The sequence below is a fragment of the Dipodomys merriami genome, unplaced genomic scaffold (assembly GCF_024711535.1).
Source record: "Dipodomys merriami isolate MVZ:Mamm:240054 unplaced genomic scaffold, mDipMer1.0.p SCAF_142, whole genome shotgun sequence".
Classification (NCBI taxonomy): domain Eukaryota; kingdom Metazoa; phylum Chordata; class Mammalia; order Rodentia; family Heteromyidae; genus Dipodomys; species Dipodomys merriami.
In genome coordinates this window covers 2,485,893-2,501,219 of record NW_027202738.1, presented here as the reverse complement: position 1 = coordinate 2,501,219, position 15,327 = coordinate 2,485,893, and the positions used below count along the sequence as shown (strand labels likewise).

Below are 15,327 nucleotides of genomic sequence, written 5' to 3'. Positions count from 1 at the left end.
CACCCCATTCCTTCCTGAGCGAGCTTTCACTTCAGAACAAACAGCGCAGTTCTTTCTCCCTCTGGTTTTCTTCCATGTTCTTTGGAGCAGTTTCTTCCAATCAACAAGAACATACCAATCACTCTTCCCATAGTCCGGCAGTAGCAAAGGACAGTGACCAGAACACGAGTGACATCTAATCTTTAGCAGGGTTGGGGCCGCCCACGAGGAAGCTCGAGTTGCACCACTGGTGGCTGAAGGAAGAAGGCCATTGTCCCGTACAATGGCGGAATCTAGAGAACACTGCTCAAGAGGCTTAAGTTTTCGGTGCAGAACAAAGCACATCATACTTCTTCGTTGTGTAGCAGGCAGGTCTCCGGAGGTGATGTGGAAGGCGACAGGGTTCCCTGCCCAGCACTGCAGGGACGTGTGTCTTCTGCGCAGGCGCCGGGCGCGGCATACACTCAGTATCTGCCATACTTGCTGGAAGCACTCAGGTTTTGCTGCTTTCAGAATTGGCAAAAACTTAGCGCATTTTTCCTCACGTGATGACATGACTTTTTAATCCATTGTTTTGAGATTTTAAAATAACCCTGGAATTGGGAAAAAGGATCAAGAATAAAATATAACTACCTTTAAAGTTACTGTAAAGTTCTTTCCTGACCTTCAATTATTCTTCTGTTTGGGTTTTTTTTAACTGTTTTTTTTTTTTTTGTCTTTTCTTTTTTGGTACTGGGGATCGAACCCAGGACGTTGCACTTGCTAGGCAAGCACTTTGCCACTGAGCTACATCCCAGCCCTTCAATTGTTCTTCTATCAGTATGACTTTTATTCTGCGGGTTGATGTAGAAAGTATCCAGAGAAAAAGCCAATTCTTCTGTGCTTGCTGGCACAGAGCAGCCTCCACTTGAGGGAGACAAGAGTCTCAGTTCTTTGCTTCTTTAGGAAAGGGCCGGCTCTGGTGGCTCTCGCCTATAATCCTAGCTACTTAGGAGGCTGATATCTGAGGATTGCAGTTCAAAGCCAGCCCAGGCAGGAAAGTCCGTGAGACTCTTAACTATAATTAACCACCAGAAAACCAGAAGTGGTGCTGTGGCTCAAGTGGTAAAGTGCTCATCTTGAGCTGAAGAGCTGAGGGACAGCACCCAGGCCCAGAGTTCAAGCCCCACAACCAGGGGAGGGGGGGGGAGGGGAGGAGGGGGGGAGGGGGGGGGAAGAGCTATAGCCAGGCACCAGTAGCTTGTGCCTGTAATCCTAAGAGGCTGAGATCTGAGGATTAGTTTGAAGCCAGCCCCGGCAGGAAAATAAGACTTTTTTTTTGGTCGGTTGTGGGGCTTGAACTCTGGGCCTGAGCGCTGTCCCTCAGCTCTACAGCTCAAGGCTAGCACTCTACCACTTGAGCTGCGGTGCCACTTCCAGTTTTCTGGTGGTTTATTGGAGGTAAGAGTTTCACGGACTTTCCTGCTCCGGCTGGCTTTGAACCCCGATCCTCAGATCTCAGCTTCCTGAGTAGCTAGGATTACAGGCATGAGCCACCAGCACCTGGCGAAAATCAGGGTTGTGGCTCAAGGGGTAGAGGGCTACTTTGAGCAAAAAAAGCTCAGTGCCTAAGCCCTGAGTTCAAGCCAGTACTAGCAAAAACAACAAAAACAAAAAACCCATTAGCTCCAACCAGGAGGATGAATGAGGAGGGATAGGGCCAAGGTAGATGGCATGTATATATGAAAATCTGAGAATTGAACCTGTTGGAATTGTAAGAATTAGCCTCATGGTACCACTAAAAAAAATAAGGAAGCCTGGTGCCAATGGCTCATGACTATAATCCTAGCTAATTAGGAGGATGAGATCTGAAGATGGTGGTTCAAAACCAGCCTGGGCAAACAAACTTGAGACTTATGGTTGGGAATGTGGCTTAGTGGTAGAGTGCTTGCCTAGCAGGCCATGAAGCCCTGGATTCCATGACTCAGTACCACATACATAGAAAAAGCTGGAAGTGGTGCTGTGGCTCAAGAGAAGCTCAGGGACAGTGCCCAGGCCCCAGGACTGGCAAAACAAAAAACACAAAACCTGAGACTTATGTGTCCAAATATCCACCCAAAATACCAGAAATGGAGGTGTAGCTCAAGTGACAGAACACTAGCCAAGAGCACAAAAGCTCAGGGACAGCACCCAGGCCCTGAGGTCAAGCCTCTGGAGCGTGTGTGTTTGTGTGCACACACACACATGCATGCATGCATACGCATGCGCACGTACATGCATGCGCGCACTCACACATACACAAAACTAGCTTCTTACCAGCACCAACAGACTAACATACCTGGCACAAAGGCAACGTTACATAATGTCTTAGAGCGTGTGCCCTTCCCCTCCCCAAGCCTGCTTGTAGTTCACTGTAACCTGGCAGACAAGCCTCGCACCTTACTGATGTGACTGCTGAGTTTCTGGAAAACTGTCAAACCATAGGAAATGTTCACTGGCAAGCAGTCCTACTTTAGATCCTGTGAGAATTGAAAAGGTGACTTAGACCTGGTGTGCTTTAGAACTGTTAACAGTTTAAAGTGAAAGCTCAGTGAATTTGGCTCTTACAGCTTAGTAATGAGTCATACTGCCCACAGTAACCCAATAAAACCCAAGCATATCCAAGATGTCCCTCCATGAATGAAAATGGCTGTTAGCAGGATTTTTGTGGAAACTGGCAATGTCCACATACCTTCAACTCCACCCCCTCACATTGCAGGCTGAGCATTTCGGGGTATCATGCTTACTCTGATGACACCAAATTTCTTTTCTTTTCCTTATTTTGGTCAGTCACAGGGCTTAAACTCAGGGCCTGGGCGCTGTCCCTGAGCTCTTTTGCTCAAGGCCACAGCACCATTTCTAGTTTTCTGGTTAACTGAATATAACATCTCACAGAGCTCATGCCTGTAATCCTAGCTAGTCAAGAGGCTAGAAGCTGAAGATCAAGGTTCAAAGCCAGCTCAGGCAGGAAAGTCCATGAATCTTAAAAGTTCAAGTCCCAGGATCGGAAGGGGGGGAAGCGGGGAAATAGTTACAAACTTTACTACCTAGGCTGGATGTGACCTGCAATCCTTAGTTCTCAGCTTCCTGAGTAGCTAGAATGACAGGCATGAGTCACCAGTACCCGGCTGACACCAAATTTCTGATATTCAACCAATGCAGATGACGGCTGAGCGCTTACTGTTCCAGTTTCTGGTGCATCACCAAGCAAGCCAGGCCTAGCGCTGTCCTGGTAGGAACAGCATGTTTATTCCTATGGGGTGCCCTACCCGGGGCTATTTTTACATATTCTTATGCTGGAAACTCTGGGCCTTGTACACACCAGACAAATACTGTGCCACAGAGCCATTCTAGCCCTTACAGAGCTAAGTTTAAAGATACCAGATTTTTAAAATTTTTGGTGTATGCAAACAAGCTGCACTGTGTACCTTTGAAGGCACAGAGCCTTCCTGAGCTGGGAAAACTGTTCCATGTCACATGCTGATCATTTTCCGAGGAAGCTTGCCAGTCATAGGAAATCACCTGTTGAGAAAAGGCAGTTCCAAGTAGGAGAAGAGAGAGGATGATAGCTGAGAAGTGTGGGCTCACTGTCAGGGTAAGACGCCTGGAGCTGGGCGCATGTGGCACATGTCTGTAATCCTAGCTACTTAGGTGACTGAGATCTGAGGATCGCAGTTCAAAGGCAGCCCAGGTAGAAAAGTCCCCATGAGAGATGGGCACCTGTAGCTCATGCCTGTAATTCTAGCTATTCAGGAGGCTGAGATCTGAGGATGGCGGTACAAAGCCAGCCCAGGCAGGAAAAGTCCGTGAGACTCTTATCTCCAATGAGCCACCAGAAAACAGGAAGTGGTGCTGTGGGGCTCAAGTGGTAGAGTACTTGCCTTAGCTGAAGAGCTCAGGGACAGCACCTAGGCCCAGAGTTCAAGCCCCACAACCACCACCAACAAAGTCCCCATGAAAATCTTATCTCCAATAAACTACTTAAAAAAGCTGGAAGTGGTGCACTAGCCTAGAGTACAAAGAGGCTCAGGGACAGCACCCAGGCCCTGAGTTCAAGCCCCAGGCCCCCCCGCCAAAAAAACCAAAAACTTAGAAATGACCAACAAACTCAGTGTCAAGAGCTGGTCTTTCACACATAGCCATATTCAATTAGGCATGGTGGCACCCACCTGTAATTCCAGCACTTGGGAGGCTGAAACAGGACAAGACTACTGAATTCCAGGCCAGCCTGGAACAACAACAAACTCAAAGTATGAAACAAAAGAAAAACCAACTACACACATTAGTATAAATACTATATTTATTAAATATCTTTACAGTTTATTTAAATGTATTTACAGAACTATTCCTGCATAAGTTATATTTCAGACATCCAATTCAGGTAACTGCCTCTTGGGTAAGACAAATAATGATAGTCTCAACAGAAAAAAAGCAGCTTGTTAGTACACACAGACTCAACTTTGCTCACTTCCTACCTAGGCATCTTGCCATGCACTACCTGCGAAGTTACATTTTCACGTGGACACTGGTTTTAGTTGAGAAGTTCAATTTTGCAACCAACTGAATTAAAAAAAAAAAAAAACAGACTCCAAATGTTTTCTGCTTCATATTTTGTTTTCTAAGCAGGTTTTGTTTTCTGTGGTATTGTAAAATTTGTTAAATGCAAAAATGTGACTCGGTTTCTAGAGAAACTGAATGCAGCAGCTCCATCAGCAGAAGCTGGAATAGGGTGACAAGGACCCGGGAGCTGGTGCTAGGTTCTCCAGTGACCACACACGGTCCTGCCTTATAACTGATGTGGCAGGCTGGCAGGCGGTGCTGCAGTGATGCCTCTGCAGGCTACACCGCCTGAAGGGCAGCTGCAGGAGAGGTCGGAACCGAGTTTCTCATGTAGGCCCAGCCCAGCCCCAGACACACACAGGGAACAGATGCTTATTCATTACCGCCAGTCTCACACCACAGGCATGAGTTCAGTGACTCAGGACAAACTACTTGCTCTCCCCCACTTCCTTTCTCCTTTCAGTGTTTTAATTAAGAGCCTGTCCACTCTCCCCACCTTCTCTCCATTTGGTAATTCTTTTTTGTTTTTCTTTTTTGTTGTGCGCAGGCAGCTTAAGTTCACAGGAAGAAATAAGTTTCTGATATGTTTAGAGTGCACATTTTAAAACAGAACAAAATAAAAATTTCAAGCATGTGATAAAAATATTGATTTGTATAGTACAGTATTGCTTTATAAATATAGATGGAAAGCTATAAACTTTACGGGTCTTTGGTGCGTCCAAAGAGGGATGTATAATTTGCCATTTGTGAATTAGAAATCCAAATTTTCTCTTTTGTTATAAAAGTCCAGTACATGAGGCAAGTGTGTATGTCTACACGGCTTGATTTAAAACAACAAACACACATAGGTGCAGAGTTAATGGGGCCAAGTGACCCTGCTGGGCCGCAAGGCTGAAGCCTGGGTGGGTGACTTGGAGCCACCAGGGCTGGCCAGGGCCTCGGCCCCTTGGAGGACGCTCACTCTGCTGGCCCGGGGCAGTCACAGTAAGTGCTTAACAAAAAGGACAGGGCTATGGAGAGAATTCCCCCTCACTAACCCACAGGCCAGGTCCAAAGTCAAGTCCACTGGGAAACCCAGTTCTTTGCCCCTGTTTTTCAGTGTCACTGGAACCACACTGTCGATTTCTAACAATCATTGCTCAGAAAATAAGTTGATTAAATAAGTTGTGTAAAACACCACTAATCTAGCTTTACAAAGATTGTTTGATGGGTAAAATGAGAGCAGAGAAAAGCCAGTAACTTGACCAGCTCTCTCTTACCAGAAACTAAATAAATGTCAGCATTGGAAAATTAATGTAAAACATATCCAGATCGTAAGGCTACATACATCTGAGCAAAAATAATTACAAACCCAAACAAAAGAGGTGAAGTCACCAGTCCTAGTGTGAAGCTATTCCTTTTCACAAACCCCTCTGGATGCAACTTTCTTTTCCTTTGAAACACAGGGACTGCAAATAGTTTGTGCAAAATAAATACCCTACCACTTGCCACGGAGGCCTGTCTGATGAAAGCAGTCTCCAACCCTACCCACCTCCTCACCAAAGATTCTGTTCTGTCAAGTTAGGGTAGTTAAGGCATTCTGACATGTAAAGGTGATTCAAAATAGATATCTAACATTATGCCAATTTAGGAATAGTAGATAAATTACTGAACGGCTTACAAATGAATAACTCATTCTTATAATGAAATGCCTGTTACAAGCATGATGCATCGAAATATAGTAATGACATGTACATGGTACATGTTCAACAATTTAAATAAAACAAAAGCTTGACAGTTACTCAAATATACAGTACAAATTCACAAACAAAATCTTTTAAAACACACTGAGGTAACCTCATGCTAAGCTCTAATGCCAGCGGCTTCCTCCACACTCTCGGCAGGCCTCGCTGCGTTCGCATCTGTACACCAGCCTTACCTGACATATATAAAACATGGCTTTAATTTAAGGATTCTAAGTATATATATATTTTTCTACCACCAAGTTAATGAAGGGGGAAAAAAACGGACCCAAAAATATATGTCTTTACATACAACTGTCCACTTGTACACAACCTTTTAAAAATAAGTTTGCGCTTGCAGGTAAGGGAAACCAGCGGTGGTTTGGAGGGGACTATACACGGCAAAATGGCTCTTCGGAAACTGTAAACATTAAGCTTGATTCAGAAACCCTCCCTTTTGCCCAGGGTAACAGCACAGGTCAGGTTATCGCCAGGAGCTTTCCTGTGGGCTCAAGGGGCAAGGCGCATGCGCTGAGGAAGCCAGGCTCCCGGGGAGGCCGAGCACCCTCCACAGCACCACGGCCCCCCAAAGCCAGTGTGTAGCTCGAGCTCTGGCTGGTGTCTCAGCCCATGAGGCCTGGGCACCCTCACAGACGGGGGTTGTGAGGGTATGCATGTGGATTTCAACTACAACATTAAACTTGTAGGCTTTGAGAGGTTTCATAATCTTGAGTACTATTTCCATTTAAAAATTCAGGTATGGAGTCTCCCCTGGGCCACCACCAGCCTGTGATTTGGACTAACCAAAAAAATGCCAAAACTTAAACCACAGGAATACAATTAAGCATCTTTTAAAAAGCATGGAGTATTTGTAACTACAGACCTAAAATTTAAATTTTCTTCCAATTTGAGATATAGCAACCCAGAGCTGTTTCAGAGCAGGGTTCTAAACTCCAGGTGAAAACACCAAGCCATACCCAACAACCAGGACAAAGTGAGGCCTGCCGCACTCAGGTGACACACAGTGTATGCTCCTAGTAGACTTATCATTACATATGAATGGTGTAAGACTTAAAATTCCTTTAACACACTGTAATTTTGAACCCACTTTGCCAACATTACTCATTTAACTGCTTTCTAAAGTAAGAGGTTTGGAACCCCTCCCTCCATAAGAGGCGGAGGCCCCCTTCCCATTTGCTCCCTACAGCTGCTGCCCACGGCACAGCAAGTGAACAACAATAGTGGTTCTCAATAAAGACCTCAGGCGCTGGGGCAAATGGGCCAGGCTTGCGTCACACTTGCATCACAGGCCACTGCGGTCTCCCGCCAGCAGGATCAGCGCACAAGGCTGGGGAAAGTGAGGCGGCGACAGGAAGGACAGGAGTCACAGCTCGGCCGGTCAGTCTGTATACTCAGCCACGATAGACAGGAGGACGGTGATGTCATCTGGCTTCCCACCTGAAACACCAATGAGAACCTATCGGCATGCTTCCAAAGAAGCCCAGCAGAAATGCCAACTCCATGAAAAAAGACGTTGGGTTGAAGAATTTTTTTAAAAAAGGTCAATTCCTGCTAAAAATAGACACTATTGAGAATTATTCACATTTGTTTATTTTGAAATCTGTCATCTGGGAAACAAACTTTTGGGGCTGGGAATGTGGCTTGCCTAGCATGCAGAAAAAGCCAGAAGTAACGCTGTGGCTCATGTGGTAGAGGGCTCGCCTTGATCAAAAGCAGCTCTGGGACAGTGCCCAGGCTCTGAGTTCAAGCCCCCAGGACCGGCTAAATAAATAAATAAATAGATAGATAAATAAATAAATGATAAAGACAAAGAAAAATACTGTAAGTCCCAGGAATACTAATGCAAGTGCTTGTATTTCAGCAGGGTTGGTGCACCAATATTCCCCATCAGAAAAGAAGAAAAAATAAGCATAAAGACAATAGATGGGTGATTTAATTGAAGCTTTCCTGCTGCCTTAGAGCAGGCAGTCTATGGAAAGGGCTGCCTCTTTGCCTGTGTGTTCAGAAAGGATACATGAGGTGACTCCAGCTGACCAGGGCTGCAAACACCTTGCATGGCCGTGTTGAAGCATGAGCTCGGTCCTGACTGTCCCGCAGTGTGCACAGCTACACACAGGGGCACAGGAGACAGGAGGGCTGCTAAGACTTTCAAAGTCTGCTGGGGCAACTGGGCAGGCAAATGATGCCACACCCTGCGGAGCCACAGGAAGCCACATGGAGCTGCGAGCTCTCTCCCCCGCTGGCCTTGCTCAAAGGCAATCAGGGCTGGAGAGGCATCATGTTCAGCCCAGCCACCACCAAGTCCCAACTTAGTTGCTAGACTCAGCCACGGAATGCTTACCTCTCACATTCAACCCGTTGTCACATGCAAACTGTGCAAAAGGTGACATGTAATTTGGGTCATAGGCTAGCTCGTGCGCTTGCTCAGCAATGCTCCTTGCAGTCTGCTGTATACTCTCATAATTCGAATTCTAAGATGAAAGGACACAGAGTTACTTTCACCAGAATGCCTTGTGTGACCTCTGCACGCAGGTGGACTGCACAGCAACATTTGTCTCCACATTATTTGCTTTACTTTGAACTAGGACTTAAACTGAAGGCCTTGTACTTGCCACACAAGTGTTGACCACTTGAGCCAGGCCTCCAGTCCAAAGCACATTTTCTGCCACTTAAGTCTCACTTTAGAGAAGATGTGATAGATAGCACCAGGCCCTCGCTCCTACTGCCTGCCCACCCCGAATAGGAGGTTATCTGCTGTGGTAGTCTTTGGCCTTGAAATCTTCATGCTTTGTGGGTGGGTTTTATGGTCAGTCGTGGGGCCTCTACTCTGGGCCTGGGCGCTGTCCCTCAGCTCTTCAGCTCAAGGTTAGCGCTCTACCACTTGAGCCACAGCACCACTTCTGGTTTTTTCTACTTATGCGGTGCTGAGGAATCGAACACAGAGCCTAATGCATGAGAGGCAAGCACTCTACCACTAAGCCACCTTCCCAGCCCTGTTTTGTTGTTCTGTGCTAATACCAGGGCCTGAACTCAGGGCCTTGCACTCTCACTTGACTGTTTTGCTCCAGTTGGCGTTCTACCACTAAGCACAGCACTTCCTGAAGTCTGAATTTTGATTTTTTACTTTCTCACTTGACATGCTTCAGTTATCCTTGCTAAAATGGGGTGGAGGGACAAGTGACTTCTCAAGCCCCCTGCTGGGGGTGTGCCCCAACTTCTTAAGAGTTGCTGGGTATCCTACAGAAGGCACTTTTAGGGCTTTATACCGTGAGCAAAGATTCTGCTCTGGCTATGTCCCTTTTCTTGACACTTCAACCTCTTCAGCTACAAACTGGAGGTGGGAAATGAAATGCGGTTCAGCTCTGAAACAAGTTCTAAACCCTTTTGGTCTAAGTATTACTAGGTCTCGGCTTCAATGTCCCCTCCTCAAGGAGCCCTCCCTGAGCAATCATAAGGGGCAGTCCCCTCTACTTTCTAGTCCCTTCTCTTACGGTCTCCAATCACATTAATTCATCTATTCATCTCCCCAGTAAGGGTTCCCCTCTAGGCAATTGTGAACTAGGCAATTGTGGGTGGGGCCTACACAGCTTCTGCTTATCACCTGCCACCGCAGGGAGCACCAAACAGCACAGCCCTGAGACTAGACCTTACTCTCCATTTTACAAGTATGGAAAGGACTCCTTGGGCAGCTAAGAAGGATCAGAAGAGGTGGAGAAAGATTTGTTTTCCCAGAGTCAGCACTTTCATAAAGCTAGGACTCTGGAAGGTCTGGCTTCTACCGCCTGTGGCTCTGCTCTGTATGAGTCTCAGCTGCCCTTCTGCTGTGGCTCCAACCACTGGGGTTCCTCAGCCTTGCTACTTGCTGTCATTCAGCCTCAGCACCTGCTGGGTGTCCAGGGAATATAAAAGAAAAAAGAGTAGACAAAAAGAATAAAAGGAGAAAGAAGCCAATACCATTAAAATACAAGAAATGGCTTCTGGACTCTTCCTACTTAGACACCCTGCTAAAGACTCAAGTGAAAAGCCACTTTCCCCTCCAGTTCTCTTAGGGACATTTCCATTACAATTGCTTGGAATATTATGGCTATTGTTTACCTAAAGTTCACAAAGCAGTACTTTCCAAAACTACACAAAGACAAAGAACTGATTCAGTAAAACCCAATGCCCAGAGAGGGGCTATTCTTGAGAGGGCTAACCTTGAGTGGATTACCTTTAACTTCTTTAGCTCCTGGAGGATCATATAATCAGGCATATTGTCAAAGAGTCCATCTGTTGCCGTCAGGATAATGTCTCCTAACTGGACATCGAATGATGTGCTATCAGCAGCATCCGGGCTGTGGCAAAAACAAGGAAGCCATTTTTATAATGTAATAAGGATCTCTACATGCTATCAGAGACACTCAAATTCCTAACCTTCAGAAAAATTAACTGAAGGCTATTATACATGTTTCAAAAGCTTAAATGAAATCACCAGGTAAAACTAAGTCTACCCAGTTGCTGGTGGCTCATGCCTATAATCCCAGCTACTCAAGAAGCTGAGATCTGAGGATCCTGGCTTGAAGCCAGCCTGAGCAGCAAAGTCTGTGAGACTCTTATCTCCAATTAACTACCAGAAAGTTTGAAATGGAACTGTGGCTCAAGTGGTAGAGCACTAGCCTTAAACAGAAAAATTCAGGGACAGTGCCCACGTTCTGAGTTCATGCCCCAGGCACGCGTGCGCGAGCGAGCAAGCGAGCGAGCAAGTAAGCAAGCAAGCAAGCAAGCGAGCAAGCGAGCAAGCAAGCAAGCAAGCGAGCAAGCAACCCACCCCCACCTGAATCTTCTAAGGGCCTTTAAAACCCAGAAGGCGGCTCTCTGCCAGGCATCAGCCCCACTCTTCAGGGTTACAGCAGTACAGCAAAGGCAAGGTATGGGACCTCACCTCACCAGGAGAAGCCAGCCCTCTGGTAAGGTCCCCTCTACTGACCTGCAAAGTCACTAATAACTACATTGTCATATACTTGTGAGTGTGCCTAGTCATAAACCTTTAAGAAATATCTGTCAGATGATTAGCTGACTAATAACAAAACCTAGTATTTGCTGCTCCAAAATGGAGGGGCTCAAAGAGCAGATATTCCTAAATGCAGAAATGAAACCAAGACACTCAAGGACTGCTACCACTGCGACCTCTGGAGACTAGGAAGGTGGGGAGGGGGGTAGCTAGTCTGCCTTCACCTGTAATCTGTAATTAGGGATAATGGCCAGGAAAAAAAACCTTACATGCTGACTCACAGAAAAGGGTTCAGAACCAAAGCACCCCAAGCTTGACAGAATCCAACACTGTGTAAGTCACAGGTCAGGAATTATGTAAAGACAAAACACCAAGTAAGCAAAGTGAGCTGTGCCTGGGGACACACAAAGCCTTGAGCAAAACCTGCTCACCTTCATGGCACAGGGAGGCTACGGCACACATTAAGCACCATGCCTTTGTAATGACAAACCTGCACTCATCTTAACTCTTAACTGTAGACACAGCTATAGAAGTCATGCCTCTAAGCTGGGAAGTGCTGTTACAGACCAGAGTGTCGGACAGGCAGGGACACCCAGGCTGGAGGAAGAGCAGGAATCAGGTTGAGCCCTTCTGCAGGACACTGTGGTCTGCTGTCAGGTTCCAGAGCATAGATTAATGATCAGGTTGGCACTGGCACTTGATTATGCTGAGGTTTTTCTTTCCCCAGAAGGGAGGATGTGCTCCTATTGGCCAGTTCTTCCTCTGCTAATCCCCGCCCCCATCCCTGAGCTTGGTGTTCTGCCAGTTGCAGCTCTGCCCATTTTGACTGAACACCCTGTGCTGCTCTGCTGGAAAGGGTACTGCACTGAAAGGCAAGCTGCAATCACATGCTGGTGGGCAGGCAAGCAGGCTCTGGACTCCAGGGAAGGCCACCTCCACCTTGCTGGCAGGGCAGTTCAGTGTGGCCTAACCTTGTTCAACAGTGTGCATTGTGGACAAGGCAGGGCTCTCACACTTAAAGGTAAAGCAAGCCAGGAACTGGTGGCTCACGCCTGTCATCCTAGCTACTCAGGAGGCTGAGATCTGAGGACTGCAATTAGAAGCCAGCCTGGGCAGGAAAGTCCATGAAACTCTTATTATCTTCACCAAAAAGCCAGAAGTGGAACTGTGGCTCAAGTGGTAGAGCACTAGCCCTGAGAAAAAAAAGCACAAACAATCAGGGACAGCACCCAGACCCTGAATTCAAGCCCAGGACCAGCACCCAAAAAAAGAAGCTAATATCAGGAAGCAGCAAATGAAGGAAATTAGAGCACTGTTCTCTAGAACTGTTATCTGACATGGCTAATACTGAAAAACAAAATATATAATCAAACGTTCTTCTGATTATAGCAGTCAGTCTAAATAAAAAGTGCTTCCCCTCTCTCTAGGAGTCAGCAGCAAGCAGCAGATTTTTTGTTTAATTTTTGAGATAAGGTCTCTCTGTATAGCTCAGGATGGCCTCAAACTCACAATCCTCAGTGGCCCAAGTACTGAAATTACAGACACGAACCACTGCACATTGTGTATTTCCCATGCAGAATACCCAATTATACTGTATGTTCATCCTGGAGACAAAGATGGCAGAAACCATCTTTACCTGGCTTAAGAAGAGTTAGTAAATAGAAACAACAAAATGGCACTTGTGGGGCTGGGAAGGCAGTTTAGTGGTATATTGCTTGCCTCACATGCATGAGGACCTGGGTTTGATTCCTCAACACCACATAAGCAGAAAAGGCCGGAAGTGGTACTGTGGTTCAAGTGGTTGAGCACTAGCCTTGAGCTGAAGAGCTGAGGGACAGCACCCAGGCCCAGAGTTTAGGCCCCATGACCAACAAAAAAAGTAAGTCTTCAAAATGGCACGTGTTAAAGTTGTCTATTTTTTTTTTTTTTAACAGAAGGCCATTAGTGGGTTGCCAGTGTTCATGCCAGATCCTGTAAGGTTATTAGAGGTAGTGAAATTTGAAACCATCTCAGCTCTATTCTGGTCAAAGATACAAAACTGGGAATGTGAATTCAAAGAATTTCAACTTGTCTTAGAAGATTCTGCTTCACACTTTAAAAGATCAGCGTGCGCACGCACACACACACACACACAAAACAAAAACAAAAAACAAAACTGAACTTAGAGAAAATGTCACAGGATCAGGAAACATCTCCAGACACTCTCACAGTCCTGATGAAGGACAAGACCGCTTCCTTTTTATTCTTTTTTTTTTTCGTGTGTGGGGGTGTACAGGGATTTCAACTCAAGACCTCATGCTGACTAGGCAAGTGATCTACTTTTTGGGCCATGGCTCCTGCCTTTTCTGCTTCAGATGTTTTCCCTCCTACTACCTCTCCTCCCTTCTCACATCTTGCAATACTAGGGCTTGAACTCATGGTTTTGCACTTGCTTAGGTAGATAGCTCTACTGCTTAAGTCACACATCTAGCTCTTTTTGCTCTGCTTTTTTTCTTTTCTTATACTCAGGCTTGAATTCAGGGCCTATGCTGCTGTTACTGAGTTTTTTGTGTAAGGCTAACAGTACCACTTGGGCCATAGCTCCACTTCTGGCTTTTTGGTGGTTAATTGGAGATAAGAGACTCATGGACTTTCCTGCCCAGGTTGGCTTTGAACCATGGGAACTTGGGTGTACTGATTGTTTCTGAGATAGCATCTCCCTTTTTCTCCAGCTAGCTTGGACCATGTTCTTCCTATGTATGCTACTTGTGTAATAGGGATAACAGGTGCACACCAGCCACTGTGCCCCACTATTGGCTAAGATAATGTCTCACAAGCCTTGTGCCCTGGCTTGCCTTCGATTCTTAAGTCTCCTAAGTAGCTAGCATTGTAAGTGTGAGCCACTGTATCTGGCTAGGACAAGACCACTTCTGACTCCACTCTCTGAAGTTGTATTGACTGTCCATAAGAAAAGGGCCTGAGAACAGGGAAGTTACTATTGTTAGCTTCTCTTACAATGTATGTAAAACCTGTCCAAGCAGAGGCATGCAGAATAATGACTCATCTCCCCAGCAAAATTTAACAAGCACACTGCATGCTCCATGTGCTGATGGCTGAAAAACTGATATACCGTGATTGTGAAACAGTATTTTACCCTCCTGTCAGTTACTAGGTGTCTATCAGAATTCAATGTGGGTAAGCGCTACAGTGGCTCAAAACTGTAATCCTAGCTATTCAGGAAGTTAAGATCTGAAGGATCAAGGTTCAAAGCCAGCCTGCACAGAAAAGTCTGGGGTTCTCCATCTCCTAGTAACTAGAAAAATACTGGACGAGAGGTATGACTCAAGAAATAGAATGCTAGCTGTGAGCAAGCGAAAATGCAGAGCCAGAGAGCAAGGCCTTGAGTTCAAGCCCTAGTACCAGCACACACACATAAAAAAGAATACTATGTGGCTATAATGTCTCAAAGTATCTTTCACAGATCCATCAAAAGGTCTTCTTGATGAGATGGAAACACTTGTCCCACTATATTCAGGGGGAAGTGGAAGGGACTCAGAAGAGTATCTGTCACTCAAGGGGGAAGTAGGAGGGGCCAGAAAGTACTTGTCACTCACGAGGAGGGGGGGATGAAGAGGGAGAGTGGGAGAAGCCAGGGGGATTATCTGTACTCAAGGGGGTAGTGGGAGGGACCAGGGAAATTACCTGTCACTCAGGACGACTCCCTCGGCCTCTGGGGGAGCAATTGAGAGCTGGAATGGAGTGTTGAAGTAATGCTGCTGCTCATCAGACCGATGCACAACTTCACCACCCCTAACCACTAGGAAGCCGGAATCCCCCAGGTTGGCTGTGTGTAAGCGGTGGCTACTCCTGTCCAGCACCACAATGCACGCGGTGCTACTACCTAGGAAGGAACCAGATAGCGATACATAATGGAGGCAGGTGCCTCTGCACACATCTTCATCATGTAACTTCAAAGACCAACAGGCTACATTTGAGTTTCTTTCCTACACTGAGTAGTATTAGTTGTACTTTGCACACCCATAAACATCAGCTATGACC

The 15,327-nt window shown here is 46.2% G+C and overlaps 1 protein-coding gene across 1 annotated transcript in view; it reads right to left on the bottom strand.

The window, feature by feature from the left end:
* Positions 1–4,279: 4,279 nt before the first annotated feature.
* LOC138826403 (protein phosphatase PTC7 homolog) overlaps positions 4,280–15,327 on the bottom strand; it is a 41,683-nt gene continuing 30,635 nt past the window's right edge. The window contains exons 3-6 of the mRNA XM_070021540.1: positions 14,971–15,169; positions 10,510–10,633; positions 8,641–8,770; positions 4,280–7,736 (exon numbers count right to left, since the gene is read on the bottom strand). Of these exons, the coding sequence (XP_069877641.1) occupies positions 7,678–7,736; positions 8,641–8,770; positions 10,510–10,633; positions 14,971–15,169 (512 nt within the window). The 3' untranslated portion in view covers positions 4,280–7,677. The remainder of the gene's footprint in view (positions 7,737–8,640; positions 8,771–10,509; positions 10,634–14,970; positions 15,170–15,327) is intronic.